We start from the raw sequence: 26,189 nt of genomic DNA, 5'->3' as shown, positions 1-26,189 counted from the left end.
AAAGGGGGAGACTGTGAGCGTATTAGAATGGATCTTTACCGGAATGCAACCAAAGACTACAATTCAAGAGAAGACACAAAATTTAGCGGAAATTATCCGGAAAGGGAGATCACGCATCTTACAAATTACCGGAACAGAACCAAATGTTGTGTATTTACCAATACGTAGAGAAGATCTAGAGTGGTGGCTACAAAGATCGCCGGCACTACAGTTGAGTCTACTGAGTGAAGCTCTAGACATTAAGGTAGAGTCACTAAAAGCACCTTTGTTAAAATGGATTAGTAATAATGATTGGATAGAGCGGCCGAAACGCAGTGAACGACCTCTATCAAATGCTGTTACGATATACACAGACGCAGGAAAAAGGTCACGAAAAGCGACAGCAACGTGGCACGAAGATGGTCAGTGGAAACATCAACTCCTCCAAGCAGAAACAGGTGATTCCCTACAAACATTAGAATTGGCTGCTGTTGTTTGGTCATTCCTGCAATGGATGCACAAGGAACTGAACATAGTAACTGACTCGATGTATGTAGCGGGTATCGTAAATCGCATTGAAGACGCTCAAATCAAGGAAGTGCAGAACCTGCGGCTGTTTGAGCTACTTCGACAACTGCAATCAGCCATACAGCAACGCACGCTACCTTATTGTATCATACATATCCGAAGCCACAAGTGGTCTGAGGGACTTGGAGAAGGGAATGCACGTGCTGACCAACTCGTGTCCATGGCGGCTCCCCTGAATGAGTTTGTGAAGGCACGGGAGGCACACAGTGCTTTTCACCAAAATGCGCGAGGTTTGCACCGACAGTTCAGTATCACCATGGAAGAAGCCAAGGGGATTGTGCGGGCCTGTCCTACGTGTAGCCATCATGGGCCCGGTCTCGGGATCGGTGTGAATCCCAGGGGACTCGAGGCCAGAGAATTGTGGCAAATGGATGTGACTCACGTTGCTGACTTTGGCAGATTGAAATATGTACATGTTACGATTGACACCTATAGCAAATTTATATGGGCCACGGCACAGACAGGGGAACGAGCACTCCACGTAATGCGACATTTGACTAGTTGTTTTGCAGTTATGGGAGTACCACAAACGATAAAAACTGACAATGGCCCTGCCTACATAAGCGTCAAGATGAAACGTTTTTGCCAAATATGGGGAGTGCGACATACTATTGGTATTCCACACTCACCCACGGGACAAGCTATTATTGAAAGAGCACATCAAACGCTGAAACAATATTTGCAAAAATTTAAGGAAATCTCAGATGTACAAGAAAGACTTGTTAAGACTCTTTTTGTGTTAAATCATTTATGTATTTTTGTAGACCAGAAAGAGCCACCAGCATGGGTGCATAGCTATCCTAAAGAAAATAAGGATGATAAGCCAGTTTTTGTTATGTATAGAGATCCAGCAACCGGACTGTGGAAAGGTCCAGCAGAAGTGAAGTATATGGGTAGAGGTTATATGTGTGTACTTACTCCCACAGGGCCGAAGTGGATTCCAAGCCGCTGGACCAAAGCTGCCATTGCTGATGATGATCAGCGTAGTTCTACTCGTACTGGTCCCAGCGATACTGTTACCTGACCGTACGAACTTATGGGTGGCGTGGGCGAATAAAACTGGGGCGACAGACTTTTGCCTGAGTTCAGCTACGGCAACTGAGCCCTTTAAAACATGCTTGAACCCCACGTTAATAGCTGTCAAGTTTGGGTCTAAGTGGATGCTTACACGACTTAATAAAAGGGGCAGTTGTTATAGTACTTGTTATCTTAATACTAATGCTTATTGTACCATGTTTATTGCATTGTCTACAAGGAATGGTTCAAAAGGTAGTAAAGAATGCTTGGCTAGCTAATAACTCAAACAAGTATCTTACACACCCAATGAATGAGCTTTGTTAGATAATCACGCTCAAAACAAAAAGGGGGAGAGGCTACCACATTACCCTAAGAACGTTTGAATAAAGCCTTATATGTGTTAAATTATTTGCGGAAGGAGAAAGGACCTTTTCAACTGCTAACCAGGGGACGAGGTTGACGGTGGTGGCTGTTTAAAACCATGGGTAAAACCATGGGTAACCCACTTTGCAGGTGCCTCGAAGTGGGTGAGGCCATGGGTGGGGCAGTCGCCATCGTCATCGTTGGACACATCATGACACTATCAGGTGTCATCGCAATCTGGATGCCACCTCAGTCAAAAGAAAATGTAGGGGTAAATCACACTGAAATTTGCGGTATCATGAGATGAACGTGGAAAGCTTTTGAGGCAAAGCGTTCTATAACTACAAATGCTTTGGTAAGATATAATATTGGTCTTCATAGCCTTATACAAGTACCTTTTTTCTATCACTAGGAGTAGTTTATATCACTAGAAGTAGTACAGCTAGAATTGTTTTGCTTTGTAATATTCTGCTATTGACTTAAGCATAAGTTGATATGTGACTGCTGAGTTATGAAAAAATGCCGTGTGAACAAAGCCTACGAACCAATAGACGGGATGGCTGTGGCGCGTGCAGCACGTCTGGCCAGCGGGCGCATACGCCATAGGCTCCCTGTGTTAAAAGGTGACAACTGAGGTGAGTTCCGACACTCGCTGGCCACGTGTGTCGAAACTCGTTCCTCTACAAATGTGTAATACCGGGATTTCCTGAAGGGCAGTGGGCTGGTGTACGGCAAGGCCACCGTTGCCTCCGTGGGGACGCCCACGTAAAGCTGGCACCTACCAACTGCTGGGCTGAGTTCGCGGCACAGGACGATACAAGAATGTACAGAGGGTCCATCTTTCTCACAGTCCTCGGGTTGCAAATGATCCATCAGGTTTTGTTTATACAAAAACAAAAAGGGGGAGATGTTGGGATCACTCTGCACGGCTCGACCTTAAGGAGAAGGAGCTGCAGCATTGAGAAGCTGGTAAACAGCTAGATATCTGCACGGCTCGGCCTTGAGAAGAGGGAGCTGTGGCACTGGGAAGCTGGTAAACAGCTGGACATCTGCAGGGCTCGGCCTTGAGGAGAAGGAGCTGTGGTAAACAGCTAAGAAGCAGCACTGTATAAGACAAACAGGATGGAACCCGGACCACGTAGCAGTAAGCGCAAGTAGGAGGAGTATGATAATGCACTCTTTAGAGCTAAGCCAATGATTGTAAGACAAGTATGCATAAAGTAGAACTTAGTGTATAAATATGTGTAAGGTTTTGCAATAAAGTTGAAGCTTGCTTTATCACTCATATTGAGTCGACTGCATGCCTTCCCTCGCTCGTCGCACTCAAGGGAGGAATTTAATACATCAAGAATTAATAGTAAAGATTTTGAAGGCGTTAAGAGAACCAAAGGAGATAGCAGTGGTACATGTGAGGGGACACCAAAAGGGATTAGATTACCGAACTAGAGGAAATAACTTAGCAGATAAAGAGGCCCAGGAAGCAGCCTTGAGGACTAAAGTTGCCAAAATTAATGTAATACAAACAAAGGAGGACACCAGCAAAGAAGAACTAGAGGAAAGAGAGAAGAAGTTTACGCCAGAAGAACAAACAAAGTTGGAGAAAATAGGAGCTAAATTAGAACAAGGAAAATGGACACTGCCCGATGGGCGAGAAATGTTGCCAAAAGCCTACACCAGGCGAATATTAGAACGTTTGCATGCGCAAACACATTGGGGTACAAAAGCGTTAAGTGATAATTTTCTTAAACAATTTGGTGGTATTGGAATTTTTGAAATAGCAAAGCAAATTACACAAGGTTGCTTAACCTGTCAAAAGGTAAATAAGACAGTGTTTCGACAAGCAGCCACGGGAGGGAGAAAAACAGCTTACAGACCTTTTGAGAAAGCACAAGTCAATTTCACTGAATTGCCTAAGGTAGGGAGGATAAAATATTTATTGGTAATAGTAGATCATTTAACACAGTGGGTAGAAGCTTACCCTGTAGCATGAGCTACGGCACAGATGGTGGTAAAAATTTTATCGGAACATTTGATACCTAGATATGGGATAATCCAGTACATTGATTCTGACCAGGGCACACATTTTACTTCTAAAATAATAAAACTATTATGTCAATCATTAGGTATTCAGTGGGAATACCACACTCCGTGGCACCCACAAAGCTCGGGGAAGGTAGAAAGAATGAATCAAACAATAAAACAACAATTGGCTAAATTAATGATTGAGACACAAATGCCCTGGACGAAATGTTTACCATTGGCACTTCTAAACATAGGAACGAAACCATACAGTGAGACTGGATTATCGCCATATGAAATGTTATATGGCATGCCTTATTTTCAAGGAATGCCTCTGGGGAACAAAGTAATTGAGGGTCAGAGTATCCAACAATATATAATTACCATTGGAAAAAGATTCAAAGAATTAAGAGAGATTGGGATGGTGGCCCAAACACCACCTTTAGGATTTACAATTCATCAGTTAGAACCAGGAGATAAAATTCTGATAAAAACATGGAAAGAAGGAAACCTATCTCCCCTCTGGGAAGGACCTTTCCTTGTTTTATTAACTACAGAAACAGCTGTGAGAACTGCTGAAAAAGGATGGACACATGTGTCACGAGTGAAAGGTCCAGTGAAGGAGTGGAAGGTCACATCTGACTAAATTGCTGTGGGAATTTTATTGCGGCTACTCCTGTAATAGAAACAGGAGTGAAACATGAAATTCCCACAGTTGCTAAAAATCTATTTGTAAATCTTGCTGAAAACATTGCTAAGTCATTGAATATAACTAATTGTTACGTTTGTGGTGGAACAAATCAAGGTGAACGATGGCCATGGGAAGCTATGGAGAGAAATATAAGTAATCCCCAAGTTTGGAAAACAATGGGAAAGGGTAATAGGAAACAACAATGGGTACTCCAAACGAGTATAATCGGAAGGAGTTGTTGGCAAAAGAAGAACAGGAAAAAGGAGCTGGAACTAGAATTTGTCCTTTGTGTAGAAGGTGGTGTGTATTTGTAAGATTAGTGTTGCAGGCTAACTGGCAGTTTTCTGTAGCCATAAAGCCTTGCAAATAAAGAGGATCGCCAGGCTCGGGCAACTGCTCAGGTCTGGACAAACCACTGATCTAGCAAAGCTCTGGCCTTCACAAGCAGTTCTCAATTAATTTGGGTACTAAGAAAGCACCCCCTTAAAGGAAAGAAGAGGGCAAGACCAGAGGGGAACTGGTGTTGCGGCTTAAAAAGGGTCTGCCAAGGGCTGCAACCCCTTCAGGCTGTGACCACCGATCACTATGGCCCTGACCGGACCTCTTCTAGTTCTACTTGGGGTGAGTTCCTTGACTCTGACTACGGCAAATAACTGTAGTCAATATTGGAACAAGTCCAGCTGGGGTTTACCCCAGAAAAATGGAAAAACTGAGGACATTTTCTAATTGTACAGCCCGTACCTGTAATCAACAATAAAACATAGTTTTTTCCTGTTACCCATAAATTAGGGAGAGCGACTAGGAGTCCAGGTGTATAACAAATGGTCTCCTGAGAGATAAACTTGGAATGGAATCAATCTAGGAGGATTTTGGGGAGATTTTATGGGTGGTGATCGGCTTACTAAAATGGGGATAGTTGTATTGAGGATATGTGGGGGATTGTTACTAGATTAATCTACTCGGTTATACTCAATTGGAAATGAAAACACGAATCAATACTATAAAGAAAAAGATGGGGGATTGTGAAATATGTTCATCTGATTCGTGTGATGAAGTGTAATCTTCTGTACTTTTATGGATTTCTCCTGCACCATAAAAAGGGGTATTTTACAGGAGAAAGTTAAACTACTTTGCTGGTATATCAGCTCAGACCAGTTTGACCACTGACCGCATAGTACTGTGTAAAGAAAGTGCATGCATAAGGTTTGGGGTCATCCTGTGGGCACGCCGAGGAAGATTCGAGAAGACTCTAGCAGGAGAAGAGGGCATGCGCCGAAGAAGACACGCCTATTCATGAATATGTATTAACGGACAGGATATAAACCAGGAACAGGAACTGTACCGCGTGTGTCTTGGTGGAGCGGAGACTCCCGGTGCACCCAGCGCTGTTTGCTTGCCTCTATTCGCTTAATAAATTGTAAATTTGAATTGGAATCCTGTTTGGGACTAAATCATTTATAACACTGGCAAAGTCAGAGGAATATGGAACTGGATGCACAATTTTATACTTAGGTGGTTGAGGTAACCACATGTCCTGGTCCACATCTCTGCTGACCCAGTAATTTCTTAACTATTCCCATTATACTTGCCAGAGGTAGTGAGACTTAACCATGTCCAGTGTAGCAGACCAATGAGCACCTGTGAAACTGCAGCAGTACAATGTTAAGAACAGATATCTCGGGTCCCTGGGTGCCTGTGACACAACTGTTACTGCTATTCTTATCTGTACTGCCTAGAGATTATGAGACAGCTTAGCCTACCACCTCCATTTTATCCTAATTAATCATAGAATCTTAGAATCTTTGGGTTGGAAGGGACCTTTAAAGGTCACCTAGTCCAACGCCCCTGCAATCAGCAGGGACCTCTTCAAGTGGATCAGCTTGCTCAGAGCCCTGTCCAACATGACCTTGAATGTTTACAGGCATGGGGCATCTACCACCTCTCTGGGCAACCTGTTCCAGTGTTTCACCCCCCTCATTGTGAAAAATTTCTTCCTTAGATCTAGTCTAAATCTACCCTCTTCTATTTTAAAACCATTACCCCTTGTCCTATCACTACAGGCCCTGCTAAAAATTCTGTCCCCATCTTTCTTATAAGCCCCCTTTAAGTATTGAAAGGCTGCAATAAGGTCTCCCCAGAGCCTTCTCTTCTCCAGGCTGAACAATCCCAACTCTCTCAGCCTGTCCTCACAGGAGAGGTGTTCCATCCCTCTGAGCATTTTGGTGGCCCTCCTCTGGACCCACTCCAACATGTCCATGTCTTTCCTGCGCCGAGGGCTCCAGAGCTGGACGCAGTACTCCAGGTGGGGTCTCACCAGAGTGGAGTAGAGGGGCAGAATCACCTCCCTTGACTTGATGGCCATGCTGCTTTTGATGCAGCCCCGGATACGGTTGGCCTTCTGGGCTGCGAGTGGGCATTGCTGGCTCATGTGCAGCTTTTCATCCACCATTACCCCCAAGTCCTTCTCGGCAGGGCTGCTCTCAATCCCTTCATCCCCCAGCCTGTACTGATACCAGGGGTTGCCCCGACCCAGGTGCAGGTCCCTGCGCTTGGCCTTGTGGAACCTCATGAGGTTCACACGGGCCCATTCCTCGATCTTGTCCAGGTCCCTCTGGATGACATCCCATCCCTCAGGCGTGTCAACCGCACCATTTAGCTTGGTGTCATCTGCAAACTTGCTGAGGGTGCCCTCGATCCCACTGTCTATGTCACTGATGAAGATATTAAACAGTACTGGTCCCAGTACATACCCCTGAGGGACACCACTCATCACCCATCTCCATCTGGACATTGAGCCATTGACCACTACCCTCTGGATGCGACCATCCAACCAATTCCTCATCCACCCAACAGTCCACCCATCAATTCTTCTCAGTTTTCAAGAAAAGCATGAGTAGGGAAGTGATCGTGCCCCTGTACTCGGCACTGGTGAGGCCACACCTTGAATACTGTGTTCAGTTTTGGGCCCCTCACTACAAGAAGGATGCTGAGGTGCTGGAGCGTGTCCAGAGAAGGGAAACAAAGCTGGTGAGGGGGCTGGAGCACAAGTCTTCTGAGGAGCGGCTGAGGGAACTGGGGTTGTTCAGTCTGGAGAAGAGGAGGCTGAGGGGAGACCTTATCGCTCTCTACAACTACCTGAAAGGGGGTTGTGGCGACGAGGGCGCTGGTCTCTTCTCTCAAGTAACCAGCAATAGGACGAGAGGAAATGGCCTCAAGTTGCGCCAGGGGAGGTTTAGATTGGATATTAGGAAAAATTTCTTCACTGAGAGGGTGGTCAGGCATTGGAACAGGCTGCTCAGGGAGGTGGTGGAGTTGCCATCTCTGGAAGTGTTCAAAAAACATGTGGATGTGGCACTTCAGGACATGGTTTAGGGAACATGGTGGCGCTGGATTAATGGTTGGACTTGATGATCTTGAAGGTCCTTTCCAACCTAGTGATTCTGTGATTCTGTGAAAGAGATGGGTTTATATTAGACTTATGAAATTGCTGTACCCTGATTTCTAGAGAATGGAAATAGATTAATGAATAAACTTTGTTCTGAAATGGCTTGGGACAAGGTCACCGCTAACCCTCCTTTTGTTGTTTTTTTGTTTGTTTGTTTAACAGCAGAAAGCTGTTCCAGCTTGAGTACATCTTAGTGACAAATACAACATTTTAAAAGTGAACCATGTTATTTCCTCATAAATTGTCTGCTTTCTCTCTCATCCCCAAGACCAGACTAAGTTTACTTTAGCACCTGCAAATGCAATCATCATAGACGCTTCACTCTGATGCCAGACTTCCAAATCTAGCAGACAATGCTGAATGGAAAGGTTTGTGCAACTACTCTGGCATCCACCCAAAGTGGAAAGAAATAGCCATTTACTAGGTCATACAAAGCAAGCACTTTAAACAAGTTTCCCTAATATCAAAACTGCACAATTTAGCTTATCCAGAATATACTCACCTTGTTATAAGAAAAGAGATCTTAAGGGATCATTTTAAATCCTTCAAGTTTTCTTTCTTTCAAGCCCCACTACTACCACAAGGAAGCCACACAGGTGACACTAGGAAGGAGGGACCTGAGCTCCATGGGGAAAGAAGCAGTTTACCTCACCTCCTGAAGGTTACTTCTAGCAGGATTTTTTTCAGTGGGAAGTTGACAGAAGGGAAGCATCATCAGCTTTAGGAATGAAAATAGGGGCTATCTTTGCTGGCAGCAAAGCACAGAAAGAAACATACGTAACAATCAAGTTCATAACTACCAGAAGAAGTAGGAAGACCCTACATGCAGGGCATGAATAATGTTCCCAGTGCCAACAAGCCTGTCTTTCACTCCCAATTCTCACCCTGTAGCGGCAGCACCTTTTCCAAACACCACATACTTAAGTCCCTCCTCTACTTTTCCCACAGTTTTAGGGAGAACAAGTGTTCAGGTTCTTTTACTAATTTAAGGATGGAATAGGAAGTTGATGTATCTAGCTTAATGATCATGCCAGTCCTGTTCTCTACGCTGTTCTACACACAGAGAAATTATAACATATTTCCTTACAAATACTGTATAATTCCCTCTTAGCTACCAAAAAGCCCATGCAAGAAGAAATACTTCCACCACACCTGCAAGGGAGCAAAGCAGTAGCAAGATGTCTGTGCTCAAGTCCCTCTCCCCATTGTTTATGTTTCCATTGAAAGTGTCAAAACAGACATACTCAAAGTAGATCTTTAAAAACTTATCTCTCCCAGAGTAACTCTACCTAGCTTTAATGAACTAGGTACATCAAAATATGATAGCTACACCACAAAGTAAATTACCGTGAAATAAACCTGGCTACAACTTTCTAGCCCTAGACCAGCTGCAAGATATGCTGAAAGACAGGTGCCTCTGCTTTATTCTGTTATAGTCATTGTTGGATTTGAGCTATAAATAAGATCCAAGAGTTCCACTTCTTTATAAGCATTTTATAACATGCTTGCAGACAGTAAGAGTACACTGAATTTCACTGCAGCTATACAAATAAGCCACATGTCAGCTGCCAGCATGAAATGCATTCAAATTTCAACTTACATTGCTTGGGTAGGGCTTCTGCTAATCTCCTCAGGCTGGTCAAACTATCAGCTCCGAGCTGATTTAAGATGCTAGGAAGCATTTCTGTCAGCTGCTTTGTTTCAGCATGGCCAGTGATAGTGAAAGTGTTAGCAGCCAGAGATGCCTGAACTTTAGGGTTATTGAAGTAAATGACTGTTCCTTGGTTGGTAAACATATTTACCTGCAAGAAAAAAAATCCAGTATTTCAAGCAGTTTAGTGTGATTTTTCAGTTTAACAGGAAACTAGCTGAAGATCCTAAAGCTCAATAAAGACCTATTGATAATTTACAGACAAGTTTAAGATGTTACTTACCAGGAAATTAAGCTTGATACATTTTATATTTTTATATAGAAAAGCATTTTTCCCTTTGAAGGAATTACCTCTTCAATTCCAGAAATATTGTTGACGCCCAGTTTCTTTAAAGAAAACTGAAGTTTCTTGTCATCTGCTGTAGCTGTTCTGTGGACAACCTTCTTCTTTCTGCGGGCAGTACCCTTTGCAAAAAGGTCATAAATTAATATTTAAATAGTTCTTCACAAACTCTAATCCTCATGGATTAGATAACTATTCTGCAGCCATCTACAAATCAACTTTGTGTATATGTGTGTGTATATATCTCTCTCTAGCTAAAGGCAAAAACTTCAACACAGGAATGAAAGCTACTGGAAACTCGGTCAGCAAGAATTCTGTTGAATAGCTTGTATTCTAAAATATGGTGTGTACATTTTCTCAGGTACAAAAAAAAATTGCTAACAAATTCTTGCCTAAAAAAATGAAACTGTAATTAAAATGTTTACTAGCATACTATATTCAACACACTTCTTTTAAGATTATAAGTAATCACACAACTATATATATTCAGATGTCATAATAAAATAAAAAGGTTTTCCAAGCATGTTATTCTACAATGATAAAAAGTATGACAAGTACAGAAACTCCAGCTTTGTCCTAAAAAGCAAGAAAACAGCCATGGACATGTTAAAGATTTGTGATGAGAATTTGGAACATAGCCCCCTAATCTGTTATGAAAACTATACCCAAGATCACTTGCTGTAAGGTCTACTTCAAATCTTAAGCGACTTCTAATATAGCCTATACAAGAATACAGGCTATAAGTCAGCTATAATATAACAAACCCAAACAGAAAGGGCCGGAGGTTCAGCTCCTACATTCTGCTTCTACTAAACTGACTAGAGATCCCTGCAGCAATACAGCTTCCCCCAAGGACGGTCCAGCCAAGCTGAGAGTCCTTAGGGCTGCTCCCCACCAGAGTTTTCAGGAACCCACGTCCTAGGCCCAGCGTGTGGGCAGAGACACACAATCCCGAGAGCAGAGAGGAGAGACGACTCCTACCTTGCCACCGATGCGCACTTGGGCTTGGAGCTTGGCGAGCTTTTCTTGGTTCATGATTGTTTCTTTCATCTGCAGAAGCAACAAGATTGTCCATGGAAAGCGGGTCAGAAAGCACCCGCGGCACAGGCCACAACAACCTGGGCCCGGCAACAGGGTAAGTGGACACAAGGGGCTCCGCAGCTACCACGCTCACACCCCCGGCGGGAGGACGCCTCAGCTCTGCCAGGGGGTGGGGGGGTGAGGAAGTCTGTTCGCACACAGCACCACCAAAGCTTGGCTCAGCTCCCCTCAGGCCCAGCCCGTAACCGCCTTGCCTTGCCCCAACCACCATCACCCACCGACCCTCAGCCACGCAACAACCTCCCCTCCAGTCGCCCGCCACCGTTTCCTTGTACCTTCTTAGAACGGAAGCAGCAGTGCCGTAAGCGGGGAGGGGAAGAAGAGGAGGGCTACGGGCACGCGGAGTAGAGCGAGATGGCGGGCGGAAGAGAGGCACCTCGCGACTGTTACCGCCTGGGCCAAGAGGAGGGCGCCCTCTGCAGCGGCGGGACTTGGGGGGGGTGGAGCCTTCTCCAGGGTGAGCTGCTGCTGGAAGAGTTGGGACCGTGAGGTGAGGAGTGGGGGTTGTTTTGTTTGTAAGGGGTGCTGGACTCCCTTAAGTACGCTGTGGTCCACAAAACTGATTTATTTGTGAGGCTGAGTTGGGGTGCAAAGTAAAACCCGCGCCTTCCCAAGGGTGGGCTTGGTCCTCTTCACGATCTGGTTTTGTGCGTGGTCTGTTTTTGCTTCCTCCTTACTTTCCCCACCTTCCGTTGCTTGCAGCCTTACTTGGCAGTTTTTGTAGTGGTTTTTTTTGCCACAAACGGATCTGTCCCCGTTCTGGTATATTTATTTACTTATGCTTCCTAGAAAACATTTAAACGTTGTATTTTCATTCTTGTTTATGCAACTCAAATCTCGTCCCCATATCCATGATGTTTCTTCTTTCACCTTCCTCTCCCCCCCCCTCCCCCGCGCGTGTGTGTCTCCTTTCTCACTGTGATCTATCTCGGGCATTACTGTATCGCACGGGCTCTGCAACGTGGCTTTTCAGGTGAAATTCTACCAGGCCATCGTTGTCAAAGCTAAACCGTGAGGCTTTTTTTTTTATTTTTTTGCAAGGCCATGTATAACTATACCCTATATGGCAGTTCATGTTTCCTTTTGCCCTTATTCCACCTCAGTTTTGTTTTGGGGGTTTTTTGCTTTGACTTTGCATCTTCTTTTATGTTACCGGGCACCCACGTGGAACTGCTTTCTGCCCACTGTTGAACACACTCTGTGTTCTCTTTGGTTCTCTTGGAACTTTTCCCCTGTAGTGATATTTTGCATCACTGAGGTATTTTGTTTTGCCCACTCCGAGGAGTCTGGTGGTGTAGACCGAGTACAACCATATGATTGGGTTAATGCCTAGATAAGGGTGACACTGTTCAATTTAAGTCTGATTACTTTGTATGCCTTACTAATCACCAACCTCCAGAGGAGGGATTGATAAGAGGGACTTCAAGGAGACATCTTGTTACAAGGAAGATAACAAGGATAGAAGAATGCCACTGGCATGAAGTCAGCAAAATCCACAGTAACTGAGGTAAAGGCAGCAGGGGGAAGATCAAAACCACCAACTCAATTGAGGGTCTATGCAAATTGCCCCTCCACACCTGTAAAGAGTATGCGTGCTGATTTACATGGCAAGCAAAGCTAATTTAAATATAACAAACCAATAGTAAGTGATATGGTAATCACTAACCAATGAATGTAAATTTGGGTGGGTTTTCCATTGTTTTTGCTAATCATGTAACAGGATAAATATGTTGTAATTCCTTCGTGTGGCGTGCTAGCTTTGTGGAATTACCACCTAGCACCCATCTTTGTGCAAACATGAAATAAATAAATATCTCAGCTCTGTGTGTAAGATTGGCCTATTGCACACCGGGTACTGGATCCCCCGCTTGTGGGACAATAGTGGGACTAATCTCATGGTTATTGGGAACTCGTGTGTCTGGCTCCAATGACCACTTTTGCCATGCAGAAAGCTAAGCAGTCTTTACAGGGTTTGGACCTGTGTTGCATAACAGGGTGCTGAAGCAGACTTATGGGGGTGACAGCTCCCATTGGTGCCGCATGTGTTCACTGAGTGACATAAGAGAGGAGAAGCTATGTTGCTCCACAGTCCTGCCCCCATCATCACTGCAACCAAACAAAATGGACATCCTGGCATCAGTAGAAATATTACTGACCTTGCCATCTCATCCTGTATTTTAATGCTTTTAAAATTGGTTCTTCTCTGGAATATCAACAAACTATTCCCTTTGTTCTTGTTTCTGTAAGACTATGTTAATATTTAATTTATCCCTCTGAGAGGAGGGGTTAAGGGAATCTTAGCAGTTAATTAGTAGATAAGGTTTGAAATCTTGTTAGCTATTTCGTAAAGTAACTAAAGCAGGAGATATGTAGTTCCTTACAAAGACAGTTCCTGATAAACTGACAGGAGTGAGAAGACTTGTGGCCCCTCACAAGGACGGTCCCTGATAAGAACCAGGAGAGTGCCTCAAGAACCGGCTGAAACTGACCTTGTGGTTTGGATGAAAACCAAAGAACAACTGAGTCTGCGTAAGAGCAAGGGGTTACTAGTGGTGATGAAGAGGAGCCACCGGCCTTCATCCTCACGACCCTCAGCGACCACCACCAGAAGGCACTGCGCAAGCGCAGATGGGAGGAGTTCATGGAAATAACGTCTTGGAACTCATTTCAATATGAAGCGAGGACAGGTCATGCATATGTATAGGCATATTGCGAAACTTTATGTATATGCAACACTTTGCTGTATATATTGGAAGTAAGTGCCGCGTTGGGGCGCGCACGGTTTTTGGTGGGACTACCCCCCCGTGCTGCCCAGCGCTGAATAAACATACCTACTTTACAATCTTATAGATTGTGGAGTCTGTTTTCCGCACGTCAGTTTTGGCGAGCCAGCCAGGAGACTCTCTGCTTAACCACGGGACCGGCTGTGGAGCGGACGCCCCTGGGCGCGCCTCGAGCACTTTCCTCGGAGGGGACTCCGCTGCCAGCTGCTCACCGTGGGAGCAGATAACAACCTCCTGAAGCCGCGGAAGAAAACGGTATGTTTTATGAGGGGAGCCTGTAAGTCGTACGCGTGGCCGGGGCAGCTGGTAAATCGCGCAGAGACGTCTGGCGTGCAGCAGAGTCCCCGTATGGGAGGAGGGTACCCTGTATGGGAATAAGGGGATTTGCTGACCGAAAGGGTGGCCGCTAGCGATCTTGAGGGTAGATCGAGCAAATCCGAGGTCACCGCTGCATCCCAGTGTTGGGAACCAGGATGGACCTGCTAATGACTGGTATATAAGAAGCAGGAGAAGGGTAAGCGAACCTCCTCGCAATTGCGATAGGGTTACTATTTTTATATATTTGCAGCTGCTGGATGGGTGTTACCTGGAGTGATAAATGTATAAATTGAGTACCTGGGAATTTTATGTTAAAAGTCTTTGTCTTTATGTGTGTAATGTATAAAAGATTGTGCATACATTTATATGTTAATGAAGGAGCGGGGCAAAGGGAATTACTCCTTCGGTGGTTTGGGTTCGAGCCTTGGAAATATTTAAACAAAGGAGCACATTAGATAAAAAGGGAAAATGAACAATTTTATCTAAGAGGAGCATATGTGACTCCTGCAGAGCGGAAAGTGGCCTTAGATAGAGAACAAGTTTCAGACGTTTTATAGGCCCCAGTGCTGGTGGACAAATAGGAGTAATTCCCTGTTTTGTGTGTGGAAAGGAAAATCTAATCCCGGAAATTTGGGAAGTGTGGGAAAAGAACTGGGAAGAAACCATAAAGAAGTGTAAGAAACAACTTATGTGGAAACTTATTGAAAAGTATATCAAAAACTAAAGTAATAGAAGAGGTTTGCAAAATGGGTAATACTTATGGAGGAGTTTTGAAGAAAAGCCCCCTGGGCTGTGTGCTTGCTCATTGGAAAGACATTGTTGGAACTGGAGGGACAGAAACAGAAAAGACTCTTATTAAGTATTGTAACCAATGGTGTATAAGTTAGAGAATGATGCTAAGTGGCCACTTAATGAATCTATAGACTATAATACCCTTTTACAATTGATGTTGTTTTTAAGGAGAGAAGGGAAGTGGGATGAAGTTTCATATGCAGATATGTTTTTTACCCTCCGAAACCATCCAGAGTGGCAAAGGGACTGTGGAATAGTACCACCACAGGACCCTATGGTACTCACACTTAAGCGAAAAAAAAAAAATAAGGAACCTAAGGGTAAACTGAGGCAGCGTTGTTTGGCATGTAGTATTGAACAAAGGTGTACTAAATTAAACAAAGTTCACCAGGTGCCAGAACCAGATCTAGCAGATCTGTTCAGATCTCCCCCCCCTGACCACAGGAACGGGATGTGGGCTCGGACGGAGCTTCCACTCCCCCAGATAGCCCCATATCCTCCCGCACAAGAAAGAAATCGGCTCCAACAATCTTACAGGCACCCTTTCAGGAGGCGGTAGACCCTGAAGGTGGGACGATGTTAATTAAAGTACCCTTTTCTACTGTTGATTTGGGGGAATGGAAAAAGGTTCCAAAGGATTACAGAAACGACCCGGTGAATGTAACTAAACACATTCTGTTTATTGTGAAACAACACAACCCTGACTGGAAAGATATACAGTTATTATTAGAATATATGACTGAGAAAGAAAAACAGCTGATTTTAAAAATGGCAGGGAATTTAGCCGAAGATCATTGTAAGATTATAGGAAGGGACGTCAAAGATTATTTTCCTCTCCAAGATCCGAAATGGGATCCTAACAGATCCTCACATATGGAAAGATTGCAGGGGTATCAGGAATGGATTTCGAGAGGAATGGAAAGAGCTATCCCCAAAACAATAAATTGGACAGCTTTGTATGCAGTCAAACAAGGCCCCTCCGAGTTCCCATCTGAATTCCTAGATCGGTTGAAGTTAGACTCAAAGAAGGCCGACAACCGGTAAAGGTTAGGCAATACCCCCTAAAAAAAGAAGATAGGGAAGGAATTTGGCCAGTAATTGAAAGGTTTTTACAACTAGGATTATTAAAAGAGTGTGAATCTGATTTTAACACACCTATATTACCTGTTCGTAAGCCTGACAGGTCATACCGTGTGGTTCAGGACCTACGAGCTATAAATAAGATAACTGAAGACCTTTAACCCGTAGTAGCGAATCCATATACCCTGTTGACTGTATTGACACCTAAACTAACTTGGTTCACTGTCTTAGATTTGAAGGATGCCTTCTTTTGCCTCCCTCTCCATGAAGCCAGCCAAAAAAATTGTTTTCATTCGAATGGGAAAACCCCAAAACCAGTCGCAAGACTCAGCTCACTTGGACGGTGTTGCCACAAGGATTCAAGAATAGTCCTACCATCTTTGGTAATCAGCTCGCAAAAATTTGGAATCTTGGGAAACCCCGTCTGAAAAAGGGAAACTGTTACAATATGTGGATGATATCCTGATCGCCACCAAAACAGAAGACGATTGTATGATCTGGACGAAACACCTTGAATGGAACAAGGAGACTGTATGAGCCTTTGAGCTACTAAAGAAAGCTTTGGTGTCAGCTCCGGCCTTAGAGCTCCCAGACGTGAGTAATCTGTTTTTTTCTCTTTTCCCATGAGAAACAGGGAATTGCTCTAGGAATATTAACACAAGATCTGGGCCCCTATCAACGAACAGTTGCCTACTTTTCCAAACAGTTAGACACAACTGCGAAGAGTTGGCCTAGATACTTGAGAGCAATTACAGCTGTAATATTGAATATACAAGAAACCTGAAAATTTACTCTGGGCCAGAAGATGACTGTTTTAGTGTCTCACACAGTATCCGCAGTGCTGGAAGTGAAGGGTGGGCATTGGCTTTCCCCACAAAGATTCCTGAGATATCAAACTATATTGGTAGAACAAGATGCGTAGTTACTAACATTGTCAACCCAGCTTCTTTCCTCAGTGGAAACACAGGAGAACCAGTGCATCATGACTGCTTGGAGACTATTGAAACAACGTATACAAGCCGCCCAGATCTGAAAGACAGCCCTATGGAAAGCAGAGAAAACTGGTTCACAGACGAAAGCAGCTATGTCCTAAGTAGTAAAAGAACTGTTGAAAGCAGTCCAACTTCCTGAGAAGGTGACGATTCTACATATTAAGACACACCAGAAAGTGAGCTCAGAATTGGAGAGAGGAAATGAGCTGGCGGATAGAGAGGCAAAACAGGTAGCCAAAGTAGAGGTAAAAACAGAAGAAGCTTTAGTCCCCGACAGACAAATCTCTTTAGAAGGTAAGCCAAAATATACCAAGGAAGATCAAAAACTTATTACAGATCTGGAAGGATTATACAATGAAGAAGGGTGGGCTTATACCCCACAAGGAAAACTAGTTATTCCCTCTTGCCTAATATGGCATTTGGTAAGAGAGGAACATAGGAAGAGGCATTGAGGAATAGAAGCTCTATATAAACATTTAATTAGAGAAATTGTGGCCAGAAATTTATACACTACGGTGAGACAAATTACTCAGCAATGTGATCTTTACCTCCAAATTAATCCCAAGAATACTCCCAAGCTAGAAGTGAGCCAAATTAGGAAAGGCAATAGGCCCGGGAAACAATGACAGATTAATTTTACAGAACTTCCAAGAAAAGGGGGGTATCGATATTTATTGGTATTGACTGATACCTTTTCAGGTTGGCCAGAAGCATTTCCAACTAGAACCGCTAAAGCTCGAGAAATAGTTAAAGTATTAATACAAGAAATAATACCACGTTTTGGGGTCCCAATGATAATGTCCTCTGATAGGAGACCACATTTTGTTTCAAAAATAGTACAACAAGTTAACCACCATTTGGGCATAGATTGGCAACTTCATACCCCATACCGTCCCCAATCGAGTGGCCAAGTAGAGAAAATGAACCACATAATCAAGCAACAGATTGTGAAACTAGGCTATCCAGGGACTACAAACTGAAGTATCTTCCCTTAGTAAGGTAGTTTTGCAGAATCGTATGGCCCTAGATTTAATTACGGCAAAGGAGGGAGGAGTTTGCTTAATAATAAACCAGAGTTGCTGCTCATATATAAATCAAGAGAAAAAAAAAAATCGAAACAGACATTGCTCGAATTTGACAACAGTCAAAGGTACTACATCAAGTATCTCAAGATGATACTTCACTTGGTTTTTCTGATCTTTGGAATAAGTTGACTTCTTGGCTCCCAAACTTAACTTGGTTAAGACAATTGTTTTGATAATTGTGATTATCTTTTTGTTTATAACTCTTTGTATTACGGTTCAATGTAGTCTATAGTGTTTTCAAAATACAGGAGACTCCTATGGTGAATGGAAGAGAAACCAATTACGACACAAATTGGAATCTAACAAGTACTTTAAAAAGATGTTAAATAAAAAATACTGTATTAGAAACAGGCATAGTAAAAGAATTTACTAACTTTTTAGAAAAGGGGGGACGGAGAGGAGGGGTTAAGGGAATCTTAGCAGTTAATTAGTAGATAAGGTTTGAAATCTTGTTAGCTATTTCGTAAAGTAACTAAAGCAGGAGATATGTAGTTCCTTACAAAGACAGTTCCTGATAAACTGACAGGAGTGAGAAGACTTGTGGCCCCTCACAAGGACGGTCCCTGATAAGAACCAGGAGAGTGCCTCAAGAACCGGCTGAAACTGACCTTGTGGTTTGGACGAAAACCAAAGAACAACTGAGTCTGCGTAAGAGCAAGGGGTTACTAGTGGTGATGAAGAGGAGCCACCGGCCTTCATCCTCACGACCCTCAGCGACCACCACCAGAAGGCACTGCGCAAGCGCAGATGGGAGGAGTTCATGGAAATAACGTCTTGGAACTCATTTCAATATGAAGCGAGGACAGGTCATGCATATGTATAGGCATATTGCGAAACTTTATGTATATGCAACACTTTGCTGTATATATTGGAAGTAAGTGCCGCGTTGGGGCGCGCACGGTTTTTGGTGGGACTACCCCCCCGTGCTGCCCAGCGCTGAATAAACATACCTACTTTACAATCTTATAGATTGTGGAGTCTGTTTTCCGCACGTCACCTCTGTATTCATTAATGTTAAGGCTTCCATGTTAGTAATTTCCAGAGCCAAGGCTGTGCTTTTCATGTGTGTTTAAATTTGATTTGCTCTTAGGATATCTCTTCACTACACCGGAGTTGAGTGTTAATTTGTACAGAAGATTTTTTTCATTGTTAAAAATGAGACTTTTGTAATTAGTGAGAATGAATGATAAACCTGAAATGATTCCATCTGGTGGTGATAAAAGGTCTCAGAGAGGTGATGATTCAAAAGGTGCTGCTGAAGAGCAGCCTGTGCCTCCCAGTAGACTAGCATCACAACTGAAAATTAGAGGATGATCAAACAGTTATAAAGGATGGGGGTGTGTGCAGAAATTTGGTCCAGCATATCTGTAAAATTGGAAGAGTGAATTGGTTTGTTCAAAGAAGAATGAGGGAAAAGCCTGTATTACTGTATCTGAACAAGCAAGCCCAGTATCTAATTCAGAAGGAAAGGAACAAACCAGATTCGGGGGGGGGGGGAAATCTGGGGAGGGTTTTGGGGAGGACAGAGTTCATTCTGAACTAAAAAGAAAGCTTATAAATTTATTGCAAGATGAGATTGGCACTGTACCTGTAGCAAGAGGGAATAGAGCCAAGATGGAAAAAAAAACCACCAGCCCTGAGTTGCTGCAGGCTATTGAAAGTAAAAGCAATAAATACTTCAGCTTCAGGTTTATCACAGTCTGCCATCAATATAAAAGAAAGGTTTCAGAATTACAAGGCAAATTGATGATTACAAACGTGCAAAATGTTTTAATAGGCTGAAATACTGAAGTGAAAATGAATCACAGAAAGATTATTCCAAGATAGAAGTTGTAGAATGTGCAGTCCCAGCTGTCAGCCTAGGATTAACTGGGCTGGAGGTATGATCTCATATTCCCTCATGTGAGATTTTGAAGACAAATTATACTGAAAATCACATCACTGAATTGTATCGGGAATCAACTGAAGCAGTTAAAGAACTACAGTTTAAGGGACTCTCTAAGATTTGGTTACATTTCCTGGAACAAACAGCAGACCTTCAGAAAACAAACTTTGCATCAGAGAAAAAGTATTCTAGAGTGCTACAATACTATTGGCTGGTTTTCTCTAGTCCTTTTTTGTGTAATTGCATCATGGGAAACATAAACCTAAAACTGGATTTACTTGTAGATGAAGAACTTCTGTTGAGAAATGAGACAGATCCAAAGCCTATAGTACTGAAACAGTGTGAGCTCAGCAAGTATCCTTTCAGTTCTGATAAAGGGTGAAACTTAGGATCTCAAAATCATCAAAGAATATACGTTGCTAAAGAAAAGTTCATTAGCTGCACAGAAGCAGCATAGGAATAGAAAAAGACTATTAAAACAGTTACTGATGAAAATTGTCTCCTAAATTATGTGAAAGGCAAAAGAATGACAAAAGTTGCTGTCAAGGTGCCAGTGGAAAAGCTCTCCTGAAAGACATAGCCAGTGCTGTGTAAGTAATAACAGGGAACATTGAGAAGAGGTGTTAAGTTAGTATCATATTCGGGAAACAAATCACAGGTCATAAACATAAGCGATCAGGCTAAAGTGAAGTAAATATTGCTAGTGACCACAAAGAGCACATATTCAATGTATTTTCAGGCAGTGAAGGAAATCTGCCTGATATTCAGTCTCTTTAGGAAACATTTGTTCAAAAGAATGCTGTATTCAACAGTCAAGAAAGCAGAAGTATATGGCACACAGGGAATAATAATAATGTTATCATTCCTAATGTAGATACTCCAGGACATTAGGGGGAAAATGTTATTTGGAAAAATATGCATATATGTTAGTAGTCTAATGAAGGAAAATAGCAGCATTATGGGGTACAGGAGCAAAGGTGTTGTGAGAGATATGAATGGAAAAGAAACTATCTCTGAAAGTCTAGACATAAACTCACTAAAGAATTCTTAACTTCTGAAGAGATACTAAATATATAAACATTGAATGGGAGATAACATGAAGATCGAGTTTAAGTACAGTGCTGTTGTGGTTTAGCCCCAGCCAGCAACTAAGCACCACGCAGCCACTCACTCACTCCCCCTCCCCCAGTGGGACGGGGGAGAGAATTGGTAAAAAACCTGTGGGTTGAGATAAAAACAGTTTAATAGGACAGCAAGAGAGAAGGAAACAACAATGATAACAACAATAATAATACTGACAAAGGAATGTACAAGAACAAGTGATGCCCAATACAGCAATTGCTCAGCACCTGGTGATCGATAGCCTGTCCCCGAGCAGCAATTTCCACCCCCCGGCTAACTCCAGTTTATGTACTGGGCATGACGTTGTATGGTAGGTGTCCTGGTTTCAGCCAGGGTGGAGTTAATTTTCTTCATAGAAGCTAGTGTGAGGCTGTGATTTGGGATGAGAAAATGTTGATAATGTGCTGATGTTTTGAGTTGTTGCTAAGTAGTCAAGGACAGTCCAGCTTCTCGTTCTGGCCTGCCAGCAAGAAGGCTGGGGGTGCACAGGAAGTTGGGAGGGGACACAGCTGGGACAGCTGACCCAGGCTGGCCAAAGAGATGTTCCATACCATATGACATCATGCTCAGTATATAAAGCTGGGACAAAGAAGAAGGAAGGGGTGGAGGGACGTTCAGAGTTATGGCGTCTTTCCCAAGAAACCATTACGCGTGATCGAGCCCTGCTTCCCTGGAGATGGCTGAACACCTGCCTGCCCATGGGGAGTGGTGAATGGATTCCTTGTTTTGCTTTGCTTGCGTGCGCGGCTTTTGCTTTACCTATTAAACTGTCTTTATCTCAAATCATGAATGTCCTCACTTTTACTCTGCTGATTCTCTCCCCTGTCCCACCGTGGGGGAGTGAGTGAGTGGCTGCGTGGTGCTTAGTTGCCAGCTGGGGCTAAACCACGACAGTAGGGAATATCTCTTTTGGCCCGCCTGGGTCAGCTGTCCCGGCTGTGTCCCCTCCCAACTTCCTGTGTGCCCCCAGCCTTCTTGCTAGCAGGCCAGCACGAGAAGCTGGACTGTCCTTGACTACTTAGCAACAACTCAAACCATCAGTGTGTTATCAACATTTTCTCATCCCAAATCCAGAACATAGCATCACACTAGCTTCTGTGAAGAAAACCAACTCTATCCTGGCTGAAACCAGGACAATCTCCTATTACAGTGTTGTACTATGTATTGGTGAGTTGTATGGAGTAATAGACTTCAGTGTCTAGGAAGAGACCTCCTCAGCAAACAAACAGTGTCCTTTTCTCACCATGCCTGTAACTCTTAAACTCAGCAACCCAAAATACCTGGGCTTCAAGCCATGTCACAAGCCTTTCATGAGCTATGGGCTGTCTCTCTCTATAACACCCCCCGGAGGCCAACTAGAGTGTAGTTAGAGAAGTGCTGCATGAAAAATCCCCTGCCATCTTTACCAAATACTTGGGAGTTGATGTTAATCAGATTGGTAAAGGCTTGCCTAGAAAAGCTTTCATGTTAGTCTCTTGTGATAGAGAGCAACAATGAAGGTCTTGCTAGAGAACAGATAAAAGTCAGAAGTCACTGTATTCCTCACTGGCTGTATGTGAAAAAGATGGTACCTTATATTTATGCGCTGTAGACATGCTATACCCAGAATTCAAGAAAACTTGATTACTTAAGCCATGATCACAGAAATGCTTTGACCCCTGCTAAGACGAGTTACATGTCAGAAAAGTTGTTGATGTGACCCAAAACCAGCATAGTCCTACCCAAGGATGGCACATTTATAGCCCAGGATGAACCAGGACTAAATTTGCCGCACTTTCAGATATGTAGCTCTCAACACCTTTGACTAATGTCTTGGCAGCTGCGAGGGTGCAATTCATTCTGGATTTTGCCTTTGGCTTTCTAGGTCTCCTGATTCAGCTTGGTGCTTGGTGAGGGGTAAGTGATGAGCGCAGGTGGCCAGAAGTGGGGAGGCTGGATGGGGGTGAGGGCCTTCCTCCTGCAGCGGTGTGATGGTGAGAGAGACTTCACTGTAAGGTTCAAATTAACAATTTGTTTGAACTTCACTCACAGGTCCAATAACAATATATTTGAACTTCACTCACAGGTCCAATACGCCACTATTGCAGGTTTTTATGAATACAACGGAGGAATGCACTATTGCAATTCTAAACCAGAGGCGCGCTAGATATTAATACCTTAAAAAGAGTGCACTAATCACAATCTTAAAGCATGCCAAATACCATACGTATGTTTCTTAATCACTTACCCTCTCTCATGTAAGGCCTCTTAATCCCTGGGAAGTTACCTTGTACAGCGTCCTGGACAAGGGGGGAAAGAATCTCCTACAGGCCAGCTGTACCGTTGGAAAGACCGCCCCATTTCTGCCCAAACCTTATGTTTTTTATCTCCTGATTTGATGGGTGGGGGCAGGACTCGTCTGAGTGGATAATTTTGTTTAGTACTGAATAGTGGTGGAATGGTGCTCAGGGCATTTGTTAAGGGATTATTGAAGGCGACATCCCTTACAAGCAGTTAATTCTGCTCAAGCCCTGGCAGGAACCCATCACCCCCTTAGTTTTAGATAGAAAATCAATCTCTATCTTTGATCGCAGTACATCTTATCCCCAAAGATTTATAAGTGAACAAAGAGCATACCTGCCAATATTCACTGCATTTATGAATGGGTTTGTACTCCTTCGGGGCTTACTTGCATTGCTACAAAATTAAATGGAAAATATCTGAAATATCTGAGACATTAATTATGGGATTTCCCTCCTAATTTGCTAGAGCTTGTCTACAACAAAGAATTCGGGGCTGTGGAGAATATTAGAAAGGTTTTCAATAGCCAGCGGAGACATGAAATCAAATGTAACCTAAACAAACATAATTTTTTCATGTGATGAGGACCCTGCTGTATCAGCTACAAGGGCCAGTGCTTCATTTTGAAACCCAAATATCCCTCCGCTGGTATCATGAATAAACACTATCTTAAAAGAGTAGAAATAATAAGTTGAAATAAAAACTGGAAAAGCAAATTTAGGCATCTTGTGCTGTTCTGGAGGATTATTTGGATGTGGCTCTTTTTGCAATCACAGACACCTGGGAACAGTTACAACCTGATCTGAACAAGAAAAGGCAGAGAAGGATGGCAAGGATTGTCAGCAGTACAGAATTACTTCCATGCTAATCCAGTGATTCTGAAGCAAAACACTTCAGCCTGAAAAAGAGCTGACCAAGCAGAGTGTGATAAAATCATGAACAGCAGAGAGAGGGTGGTTAACAACAGTTGTTCATTGCCTCTTCTATTACAAAAATGAGAGTGCGTCAGATTAAACAAGCAGGTGACCGGCTTAAAGCAAACAAAAGGAGACACTTCACACCATGTATGGTTAAAGCTGGGGAACATTTTGGCATGGACCATGTTCAGTGTTGTAAATGTACATGATTTCAAAAAGTAACTGGACAAATTCATAGAAGAAGATCCATCAAAGGCTGTTACAGTCAGATGTCATCTCTGGCTTTAAAAAATCCTGAAACCTAGATTTCTGGCAGCTGGGAAACAATTTTACACACTCATCCTGTTCCTATATTCTTCCCTAAACATCTGATATTGTCTGCTGTTGAAGACAGCTTATGCTGCTAGAAGGGTCTTGGTCTAAACTGGTATAAACTCTCCTTGTGTTCTTGTCCTGGTTTCAGCCAGGGTAGAGTTAATTTTCTTCATAGAAGCTAGCGTGCGGCTATGTTTTGGATTTGGGATGAGAAAATGTTGATAAGGTGCTGATGTTTTGAGTTGTTGCTAAGTACTCAAGGACAGTCCAGCTTCTCATGCTGGCCTGCAGCGAGCAGGCTGGGTGTGCACGGGAAGCTGGGAGGGGACACAGCCGGGACAGCTGACCCAGGCTGGCCAGAGAGATATTCCCTACCATATAACGTCATGCTCAGTATATAAAGCTGGGACGAAGAAGAAGGAAGGGGTGGAGGGACGTTCGGAGTTATGGCGTCTGTCTTCCCAAGAAACCATTACACGTGATGGAGCCCTGCTTCTCTGGAGGTGGCTGAACACCTGCCTGCCCATGGGAAGTAGCGAACAAATTCCTTGTTTTGCTTTGCTTGCGTGCGCGGCTTTTGCTTTACTTATTAAACTGTCTTTATCTCAAACCATGAGTTTCCTCACTTTCACTCTTCCGATTCTCTCCCCCGTCCCACTGTGGGGGAGTGAGCGAGCGGCTGCGTGGTGCTTAGTTGCTGGCTGGGGCTAAACCACGACAGTCCTTTTTGGCGCCCAACGTGGGGCTCGAAGGGTTTGAGATAATGACAAGTTTGATTGGAATGTGCTAGATGATAGAATTTATAGCTGTTATTGCTGTTTAGCCATTAATTGCCAGGCCCCTGTGCTTGCCATCGGTTTGCCTTCCCTGCATATATTAGAGTCCAGTGCTCGTTAGTGGCTGCTTTTTGCTTTTGCTGCTGCTGTACCGCTGATCGTCTGACCCTGCTGTGCCTGGGAAGATTCTGATAACAGCAATGGCCTTGCACCTGGGCTGGCAGATGGCTGGGATATTGCTGGTTTTTTTTCTGTGCTGCTGTACTGAATAGGCTGGAACTTCATTGTGAACTCGAGTCGAAGGGACTGTGACCTGTGGGTGAGTCCATGTGGGAGCAGGACACCCCGAAGCGTCTGTGGCTGTGCATAAGCCCATGCCAGGAGCAGGTATATCTCGAAGCATCTGTGGCCATGGTTATGTCTGTGCCGCAGCAGGTATACCTCTGATGGGATTGTGGCACAAGGGTAAGTCCACGCTGGAGAAGGTACATCTCGAAGTGTATGTGGCTGTGGATAAGTCTATGTTGCAGCAGGTACACCTTGAAGCATTATTGGTTGTGCATGAGGTCATGCTTGGAGCACCTCAAAGTGTGTGGCCATGGAGAAGCCCTCAACAGTGCAGGTATATTCCTGGAGGGACTGGAACT

General features: G+C 43.6%; 1 protein-coding gene across 2 annotated transcripts in view; it reads right to left on the bottom strand.

The window, feature by feature from the left end:
• The window catches only part of LOC309415270 (transcription factor BTF3-like), a gene marked incomplete at both ends in the record, with an annotated part of 28,194 nt that extends 17,048 nt beyond the window's left edge, over window positions 1-11,146 (bottom strand). For both annotated transcript variants that reach the window (XM_082012738.1, XM_082012739.1), the window contains 3 exons: window positions 9,703-9,904; window positions 10,105-10,218; window positions 11,078-11,146. In XM_082012738.1, coding sequence (XP_081868864.1) covers window positions 9,703-9,904; window positions 10,105-10,218; window positions 11,078-11,146 — 385 coding nt within the window. The remainder of the gene's footprint in view (window positions 1-9,702; window positions 9,905-10,104; window positions 10,219-11,077) is intronic.
• Window positions 11,147-26,189: the final 15,043 nt, after the last annotated feature.

The sequence above is a fragment of the Phaethon aethereus genome (assembly GCF_964289735.1).
Source record: "Phaethon aethereus genome assembly, chromosome: W".
NCBI classification, from domain to species: domain Eukaryota; kingdom Metazoa; phylum Chordata; class Aves; order Phaethontiformes; family Phaethontidae; genus Phaethon; species Phaethon aethereus.
The sequence above is the reverse complement of the archived record's forward strand: the minus strand, read 5'-3'. Positions and strand labels throughout refer to the sequence as shown.